Source organism: Carcharodon carcharias, chromosome 1 (genome assembly GCF_017639515.1).
Source record: "Carcharodon carcharias isolate sCarCar2 chromosome 1, sCarCar2.pri, whole genome shotgun sequence".
Classification (NCBI taxonomy): Eukaryota; Metazoa; Chordata; class Chondrichthyes; order Lamniformes; family Lamnidae; genus Carcharodon; species Carcharodon carcharias.
The window spans coordinates 241547606-241557778 of record NC_054467.1 but is presented as its reverse complement, the minus strand read 5'-3'; the positions used below and the strand labels follow the sequence as shown (position 1 = coordinate 241557778).

The 10173-nt window shown below is 43.2% G+C and overlaps 1 protein-coding gene across 8 annotated transcripts in view; it reads right to left on the bottom strand.

Annotated features, from left to right (window-relative positions):
- Window positions 1-375: 375 nt before the first annotated feature.
- ctnna2 (catenin (cadherin-associated protein), alpha 2) overlaps window positions 376-10173 on the bottom strand; it is a 1471852-nt gene continuing 1462054 nt past the window's right edge. For 7 of the 8 annotated variants that reach the window (XM_041198108.1, XM_041198115.1, XM_041198125.1 and 4 more), the window contains one exon: window positions 376-1539. In XM_041198108.1, coding sequence (XP_041054042.1) covers window positions 1252-1539 — 288 coding nt within the window. In that variant the 3' untranslated portion in view covers window positions 376-1251. The remainder of the gene's footprint in view (window positions 1540-10173) is intronic. The other variant, XM_041198134.1, reaches the window with a different exon arrangement.

The following is a 10173-nucleotide window of genomic DNA, read 5'->3' as shown; positions in this document are numbered from 1 at the left end:
TTTTTGAGGCTTTGTAACTGTTTGATACAACTGAGTGACTTGCTAGGTCATTTCAGAGGGCATTTAAAGCATTGCTATGGGTCTGGAATCATACGTAGGCCAGACCAGGTGTGGACGGCAGATTTCCTTTCATAAAGGGCATTCGGGAGTTGGGTTTTCACAATAATCAACGATGGTTTCATGGTCATCATTAGACTTTTATTTCCAGATTTTTCTTGGATTCAAATTCCATCGTCTGCTGTAGCGGGATTCAAACCCAGGTCCCCAGGGCATCACCCTGGGTCTCTGGGTTACTAGTCCACTATGCCATCACCTCCCTTATAAATAAATAAATGTATTCTATCAATGAGAAAAAAACACAGCAAGCTCAGTGGATGAGCATGGACGAAGTGTTTATTAATTATTGTGAGGATACAAAGACAGATTAGTCTACAGTTCAGGCAAATCAAAATTCTACATCCACTGTTATGTCCACTCTAACACATTACTCACTATCTACTGGCTATCACAGCACTGTCAGTGAGTGGCACAGGGCCGCTCGAGAACATTAAGGAGTCGCATCACAAGCATCTTGTCCCTGTGAAACAATTCCCATAATGTCATGCTGACGGCAGCACGACAGGTCTATATATTCTACGGGTTTGCTTTTTGAGCTGGTTTCCAGAACCGTTAAAAGTTAATGTCTGATTAGTAGTCACTTTCGTTGTCAGTAACATTAATTACCAGGCTTCAGGGCTGCAGAATTATTACCAATGCCCACAGAATAAATAAGATTTCAATTTTCCCTTGAAAGCACAAACCTAATATCCTAATACCGTCAGTTATTAGTATGATTACAAAATAAATAAAAGGCCATTGAAGTTACATGTTGTGCTTCATACTACACCAAACAAAGGGAACACATCTGCCTTATGCTTTTAATGTCCAGTATTGCATTATTGTAACATACAAGCATTGATATTAAAGCCCTATAAGCTTAACACAGAGATCAGGTTAGCAAGCTGTTTAGCCATTTTAGCTCCATCCCATTTTATTCCCTTATTTAACTATAGCAATGCTGGAGTTTATGTATCTTTTAAATCTATAATTTAAATCTAACTCCCATTCCAACATCAAATCAGTCCCAATTCATTTAGGAGTCAGTCAGTGATTTCTTTTTGCATCTTAGGGACATCATCCAGCTTGCTTTGTTAAGATTTAATACAGCATCGTTGATCATCTCAAAGGGCTACTGACAAGGTTTGCGCAGCTTTAGAAGGAGTCCATTGCCTTGAACTCGCTCAGAGCTTGTACTGGGGAAATGTGCTTCTTCTGGGATCCCCTCCTCACCCTTGTCTGGTACTCTTCAGGCTTCTCCCTCTTCACCAGTGGTTTCTTTTCAGGGGCTTTCATTTTCCAGGACACGACGGGGGAGTTCACAGCAGCCGTGCCGTACACCTTCTGGTATTTGGTGGAAGCCACATAGGAGGCCTTCACAGTTAGAACCACTGCATTCATCAGATTCTTGGCAGCCTGGATGAGTGAGGTTGCACTATCCAACTACATGATAGATAAAAGGCAGAGAGAGAAAAGACAAGAGGGTTCTGTCAGTAATTTAAAGTACCATTCTCACATCAACTTTCAGTTTATAATTCGGATTTTAATTCTTGTAAAAGAAAAAAGACTTGCATTTATATAGTACCTTTCACAACCTCAAGATGCCTCAAAATGCTTTACAGCAAATGGAGTATTTTTGAAGTATAGTCATTTGGCCCTAAAGCTACTCTTGCTTACTTTATATCTGAGAGTCATTGGACCATTGGCAACCACATTCTCACTAGAATGACAGCAGCTCCTAGGAACCTTTTCTGAGCAGAGTGGTTAGCAGCACAATTCATGATAAAATATGTCAGTATATTGCCCCCAACATCCTCACCATGGCAAGGACAAAAGCCATACCCCATTGAAGAATGGTTCTGCCGAATGAAGGTGAAGAGCTTCAGCAGCGACTTCTTGCTTATATACCACCCATTTATGGAATGCACCAAACCCTGTGTGAGATCAACTGAAGCTGGTACTGTCACCGAAAGCACAATGCTTTAATACAGCTCCCACTGGACCATCCAGTAACTTTGCCCTCAAACAGCCATATACAGCATCACATGGGACATATAAAACCAACAGCAATCTTGGATGAAGAAGACAATATGTAAAAGAAAAAAATGGAAAGACTTATATCTTTATAGTTCCTTTCCCAACCTCAAAGCACTTTATATCCAATGAAGTGGGGATATTTGCTGATGATTGCACAATAGTCAGCACCACTCGTGACTCTTCAGATACTCAAGCAGTCCATGTCCTGGCCTTGTGCTTTTTGGAGAATAACCAGGCTTGGGCTGACAAATGGCAAGTAATATTTGCACCATACAAGTGTCAGGCAATGGCCATCTCAAATAAGACAGAATCCAAACATCATTCCTTGACATTCAATGGCATTACCATAGCTGAATCCCCCGTTCTCAACAACCATTGACCAGAAACTGAACTGGACTAGCTATATAAATACTGTGGCTACAAGAACAGGTCAGAGACTAGGAATCCTGCAGCGCGTAGCTCACCTCCTGATTCCCCAAAGCATGTCCACCATCTACAAGCCACAAGGAGTGTGATGGAAATGTCCCCACTTGCCTGGATGAATGCAGCTTCCACAACACTCAAGAAGCTTTACACCATCCAGGACAAAGGAACCTGCTTGATTCCCTTCCATAAACATTCACTCCCTCCACCACCAATGCACAGTGGCAACAGTGTGCTCCATCTACAGGATGCACTGCAGGAATTCAACAAACATCCTTAGACAGCACTTTCCAAAGCCACGACCACTACCATCTAGGAGGACAAGAGCAGCAGATAGACCAGAACACTACCACCTGGCAATTCCTTTCCAAGCCACTCCCCACCCTGACTTGGAAATATATTGCCGTTCCTTCACTGTCACTGGGTCAAAATCCTGGAACAATCTCCTTAACAGCACTGTGGTTGTGCCTACACTACATGTGCTGCAGTGGTTCAAGAAGGCAGCTCACCACCGCTTTCTCTAGGGCAGTTAGGGATGGGCAACAAAATGCTGGCTTAGCCAGCGAAGCCCACATCCATTGAATGAATACAAAAAAGTATTTCTGAAGTGTAACTACTATTATAGTGTAAAAAAAGCACCAGCCAATTTGTGCACAGCAAGCTCCCACAAAGAGCAATGTGATTGTTATAGAGTTGATTTTCCGGGCAACTTTTCTTGGTAGAAACATTGAACTTGAAGATTGAAGAAACTTGAAGAAACATTGAAGTCAGAGGGAGTACAGCTGCAATAAGCTTCAAGGGAGTAAGGCAAGGCTGGATGGCCTCTACTTTAATGCCAGGATTATTACAGGTAAAACGGATGAGTTAAGGGTGAGGATTGACACGTGGAATTGTGATATAGCAGCCATCACTGAGACACGGTTGAGGGAAGGGCAGTATTGGCAGCTCAATATTCTGGGATATAGAATCTTCAGGCGAGACAGGGGAGGGGGTAAAAGAGGAGGAGGCATTGCATTATTAGTTAAGGAGTCAGTTACTGCAGTAAAGAGAGATGATATCTTGGAGGGGGCATCGAATGAAGCTTGCCGCATTGTTCCAGTGAAGCTCAAAGCAAACTGGAGGAACAGCACCTCATCTTCTGACTAGACACTTTACAGCCTTCCGGACTGAATATTGAGTTCAACAATTTTAGATCTTGAACTCTGTCCTCCAGCCCCACCCCCTTCCCGTTTCTTCCCCTTCCTTTTTGTTTTTTCCAATAATTTATATAGATTTTTCTGTTCCCATCTATTTCCATTATTTTTAAATATATTGCCACCGATTGTTTATTTCTACCTTTCAGTATTCCCCCACCCCCACTAGAGCTATCTGTACCTTATCTGTCCTGTCTTCTACTCTTAATTCGCACATTCCTTTAGATAATATCACCACCTTCAACACCTCTTTGTTCTTTTGTCTGTGACAGCTTTTGGTTATCTCCTCCTATCACTGGCTGCTTGTCCCAACAAAGCTCCCCCCGACCCCTTAAACCAGCTTATTTTTCCTATTTTTACTTAGTTCTGTTGAAGGGTCATGAGGACTCGAAACGTCAACTGTGCTCTTCTCAGCCGATGCTGCCAGACCTGCTGAGTTTTTCCAGGTATTTCTGTTTCTGTTTTTGTATCGAATAAAGCTTTTTGGGTAGAGCTTAGGAATAAAAAATGGGTAACCACATTATTAGGTGCTTATTATAGACCCACAGATAGTCAGTGGGAAATTGAGGAGCAAATATGTGCACAAATTATGGAGGTGTGTAAAAACAATAACAATTGAGTAATTATATTAGGTGATTTCAACTTTCCCAACATTAATTGGGATAGACATAGTGTTAAGGGCTTGGATGGAGTGGATTTCTTGAAATGTGTACCGAAGAACTTTTTAGGTCAATATGTAGAGGGTCCAACAAGGGACGGCGCAGTGCTGGACCTAATTCTGGGGAATGAAGCTGGACAGATGGCTGAGGGGGTGGTGGGCGAGCATTTTAGTGATAGCGATCACAACATGGTACAATTTAAGTTTGTTATGACAAAGAAATCGACAAGTTACAAAAAAATGTTTTGGATTGGGGGAGAGTGGGTTTTAGTAAAATAAGGCAGGATCTGGCCAAGGTAGACTGGGAACAGTTATTTGTGGGGAAATCTACAGAGGAGCAGTGGGGGGGTGTTCAAAAAGGAAATGGGGAGGACACAGGCTCAACATGTTCCCTCTAGGGTGATAGGAAGGAGTAACAAGCCCAGAGAACCATGGATGACCAGAGATATCAAGGATGCGATGAGAAGCAAAAGAGAGGCTTTTAGCAGGTACAAGGGAAGCAAATCAGCAGAGGCATTAGTGGAGTACGGACAGTGCAGGGTGGAGCTTAAGAAATCAATTAGGAGAGTAAAGAGGGGAAATGAGAAAGCTCTGGCTTGTATAAGGGAAAATCCCAAGATATTCTATAAGTATATCAATGGGAAGAGGATAACCAGGGAAAGAGTGGGGCCTATAAGGCACCAAGGGGGCGATCTATGGGTGGAGCCAGAGGACATCGCTGGAGCATTGAATGAATACGTCTGTCTTCACCCAAGAGAATGAGGATGAAGGTATTGAACTCGGGGAGAGAGACTGCGAGGTTCTTGAGCAAGTTGATATAGGGAATGACAAGGTATTGGAGGTGTTGGCAGGCTTAAAAGTGGACAAATCTTCAGGTCCGGATGATTTGTGACCCAGACTGCTGAGAGAGGCAAGGAAGGAGATCGCAGGGGCTCTGACCCAAATTTTTAATTCCTCTCTGTCCACGGGGTAGGTGCCAGAGGAAGGGAGAACAGCGAATGTAGTTCCCCTATTTAAGAAGGGTTGTAGAGATAAGCCAGGGAACTACAGGCCAATGAGTCTCACGTCAGTGGTAGGGAAACTATTGGATAAATTTCTGAAGGAGAGTATCCATCTCCTCTTGGAAAGGCAAGGATTGATCAGGGATAGTCAGCATGGCTTTGTCAGAGGGAGGTCATGCCTAACAAGTTTGATTGAATTTTTTCAGGGGGTGACCAGTCATGTAGATGATGGTAGTGCAGCTGATGTAGTTTATATGGATTTCAGCAAAGCCTTTGACAAGGTCCCACATGGGAGACTTATAAAGAAGGTAAATGCACATGGGATACAGTGTAATTTACAAGGTGGTTTCAAAATTGGCTTAGTTGTAGGAGACAGAGGATGATGACAGCAGGATGCTTTAGTGACTGGAAGCCAGTGTCCAGTAGTGTACCGCAGGGATCTGTGCTCGGTCCCCTATTATTTTTCTTTTATATAAATGACATAGATGACTATGTGGGATGTAGGATTAGTAAATTTGCGGATGACACAAAGATTGGCTGGGAGGTTAACAGTGAGGTTGAGTGTCTTGGGCTACAGGAAGATATAGATGGGATGGTCAAATGGGCAGATAAGTGGCAGATGGAATTTAACCCAGAAATGTGTGAGGTGATACACTTTGGAAGGAGTAATTTGACAAGGAAGTATTCAATAAGCGTCATGACACGAGGAAGTTCTGAGGAACAAAGGGACCTTGGCGTGTGTGTCCATAGATCTCGGAAGGCGGAGGGGCATGTTAGTGAGGTGGTGACAAAGTTATATGGGACACTTGCTTTTATCAATCGAGGCATAGATTACAAAAGTAGGGGAGTCATGTTGGAGTTGTATAGAACCTTGGTGAGGCCACAGCTAGAGTACTGTGTGCAGTTCTGGTCACCACATTATAAGAAGGATGTTATTGCATTGGAGGGGGTGCAGAGGAGATTCACCAGGATGTTGCCTGGGATAAAACATTTAAGTTATGAAGAGAGGTTGGATAGACCTGGGTTGTTTTCGTTGGAGCAGAGAAAACTGAGGGGCGACCTGATGGAGGTGTACAGGATTATGAGGGGCATGGACAGGGAGCAGCTGTTTCCTTTAGTTGAAGGGTCAGTCACAAGTTCACTCACAAGGGGCATAAGTTCAAGGTAAGGGCAAGGAAGTTTAGGGGTGATGTGAGGAAAAACTTTTTTACCCAGAGGGTAGTGATGGTCTGGAATGCACTGCCTGGGAGGGTGGTGGAGGCGGGTTGCCTCACATCCTTTAAAAAGTACCTGGATGAGCACTTGGCATGTCATAACATTCAAGGCTATGGGCCAAGTGCTGGTAAATGGGATTAGGTAGGTAGGCCAGGTGTTTCTCACGTGTCGGTGCAGACTTGATGGGCCAAAGGGCCTCTTCTACACTGTGATTCTGTGATTCTATTTTTATTTAAATTCATTTTTATTCATTGTTTTATGTTATTTTCAATCTTTTTTCCCACCACGATCCCTTCCCCCCACCCTACCCCCACGAGGGCCATCTGTCACCTGTTCATGTTGTTCTTTCCAGAATGCTTACCCTTGTTATGCTCCTACTTCATTGTGCCCTCCGACCCGAATGGCACCACTAGCACCTCCTTTAGCCAGTATCACTATCATTAACACCCTTTGTCCTTTTGTCCATGACATCTCTGGCAATCTTTCCTTTGCCTCCACCTATCACTGGCCTTCTATCCAGCCCCACCTGCCCCCCACCACCCCCCACCCCCTTAAACAGTATAAATTTCATTACATTGTTCTCCTCTTTAGCTCTGAAGAAGTCATAAGGACTCAAAACATTAACTCTGTCTTTTTTCTCCACAGATGCTGTTAGACCTGTTGAATCTTTCCAGCATTTTTTGGTTTTGTCCCTACACATTCAATTGTCCTTGGTTTGAAGAAAACAATCTTTTATACAACTGTATGTGTTCAGGAGCAATATCCGATCCACGTTTGCTGTGCCATGTCCAGAAAATGAAAGATATTCTATGTACCTGAAAAATAATCCAACCCAAGGTATTTCACTGGCACCAATTGATACATTACAAATAAATCACTCCCTCCTGCAACTGTGCTATCCAAAAGCGCTATGTTGTCTGCTGGTGATAAATTGATAGATCATTTAAGAGCTTACATATTCACATGCTTTTACAAAGGTTACTAAAATAACTAGACCTGGGCACACCTCCCTGCTAAGATCAAATAACCAGCACACATGCACACACTCACACATCATTAAATCATCATTGTTAATGACCAAATGGCAACTTGCAAAGTTAATTACTGAGCTGGTAACGTCTTCCAACCATTCTGTGACCATGCAAATTGGCTGACAAGTTTGCTACATCATAACACTGACCACACTTCAAAGATACCAAATAAGCCATGAAAGGCGCTATGTAAATGAATGTCTATTATACACACACACACACACACACACACACACACACACACACACACACACACACACACACACAAGTACCTTCCCATGCTAGATGCAACATCATCAACACACCTATCACTACAATTGTTTTTTTTTTCACTTTTCTTGATCTTCAAGCTCTATTGAAAATGCTATGCTATCTGTAGAAGGTCACCAGAATTAGGTAACTACTGTAGCATTGGATTGAACATACGCAATTGGAGAACAATCTGCTGACCAATGCTACCAGTAACAGGCATCTATAGTCAGCAGCCAAACTCTTCACTTACTCCTTATATTAGAGAAGCACTAAGAGAAATTCTAGAAGATACTCACACGCCATCAACTTTAATATGACATATAGTGCTCACTTGTAAGGAGATAAATTTGTTTAACCTTATTTTAACTAGGATCCAGAGAGTTTACATGTGATGGCTGAATAAGGTTAAAAGATAGATATCCAGTGTAGTTGGTGTGACGTATACAACAGTGATGGGCATGTTGTCTTGGGCACTATATTAGGCATATGTGGACAGGCTGGTCAGCTACTTAGCCTAATGTGTGGCCTATTTGGTAAGAGAAGAGAGAGAAATGCCAGTGTTGGAGAATGGACAGGAGAATGGCCAATGTTGCTCCATTGTTTAAGAAGGGTAGCAGGGATAATCCAGGAAATGACAGGCCGGTGAGCCTTACGTCAGTGGTGGGGAAATTATTGGAGAAGGTTCTTCGTGACAAGATTTACTACCATTTGGAAACAAATGGGTGTATTAGTGAGAGGCAGCATGGTTTGTGAAAGGGAGGTCGTGTCTCACTAACTTGATTGAGTTTTTCGAGGAAGTGACAAAGATAATCGACGATGGAAGGGTGGATGTTACATACATGGATTTCAGTAAGGCCTTTGACAAGGTCCCTCATGGCAGACTGGTACAGAAGGTAAAGTCGCACGGGATCAGAGGTGAGCTGGCAAGATGGATACAGAATTGGCTTGGTCATAGAAGACAAAGGGTAGCAGTGGAAGGATGCTTTTCTGAATGGAGAGCTGTGACTAGTGGAGTTCCGCAGGGATCAGTGCTGGGACCTTTGCTGTTTGTGGTATACATTAATGATTTGGAGGAAAATGTAACTTGGCTAATTAGTAAGTTTGCAGACAACACTAAGGTTGGAGGAGTTGCAAATAGTGAAGAGGATTGTCAATGATACAACGGGATATAGATCGGTTGGAAACTTGGGCGGAGAAATTGCAGATGGAGTTTAATCCGTATAAATGCGGGGTAATGCATTTTGGAAGGTCTAATACAGCCAGGAATTATACAGTAAATGGCAGAATCCTTAAGTGCATTGACAGGAAGAGGGATCTGGGTGTACAGGTCCACAGATCACAAAGTGGCAACGCAGGTGGATAAGGTAGTCAGGAAGGTATATGGCATGCTTGCCTTCATTGGCAGGAGTATTGAGTATAAAAGCTGGAAAGTCATGCTGCAGCTGTATAGAACCTTGGTTAGGCCACACTTGGAATATTGTGTGCAATTCTGGTCACCACATTACCAGAAGGATATGGAGGCGTTGGAGAGGGTGTGGAGGAGGTTTATCAGGATGCTGCCTGGTCTGGAGGTTATTAGCTATGAGGAGAGATTGGAGAAACTTGGATTGTTCTCACTAGAGTGACGGTGGTTGAGGGGCGACTTGATAGAAGTTTACAAAATTACGAGTGGCATGGACTGAGTAGATAGTCAGAAGCTTTTTCCCAGGGTGGAAGAGTCAATTACTAGGGGACATAGATTTAAGGTGAGAGGAGAAAACTACAGAGGAGATGTGTGGGGCAAGTTTTTTACGCAGAGGGTAGTGAGTGTTTGGAATTCGCTGCCAGAGGAGGTGGTGGAAGCAGGTATGATAGTGATGTTTAAGAGGCAGCTTGACAAATACATGAATAGGATGGGAATAGAGGGATATGGACCCCGGAAGTGCAAAATGTTTTAGTTGACGGGCAATATGATCAGCGCAGGCTTGGAGGGCTGAAGGGCCTGTTCCTGTGCTGTACTTTTCTTTGTTCTTTGTTCTTTGGACTTTTCAGCCTCAGGCTGTATTTTCCAATCAGCTTGCCCTAGTCCACACCCACAAAACGTGCAAATCTGAAGATAAAATGTAATCTCTACTAACTTTCCCACCTGATCTATTTTCCACTGTCATTTTCGGGGTTAAAGAAAGCGCCCACCCAGTGTTTAGGCAAAAATCAAGTCATATATCTAACAGGTCATTTCTGCCAATGGCGCAGGAGATGCAGTGGGGTTACTGGGCACTAGGCAGAAT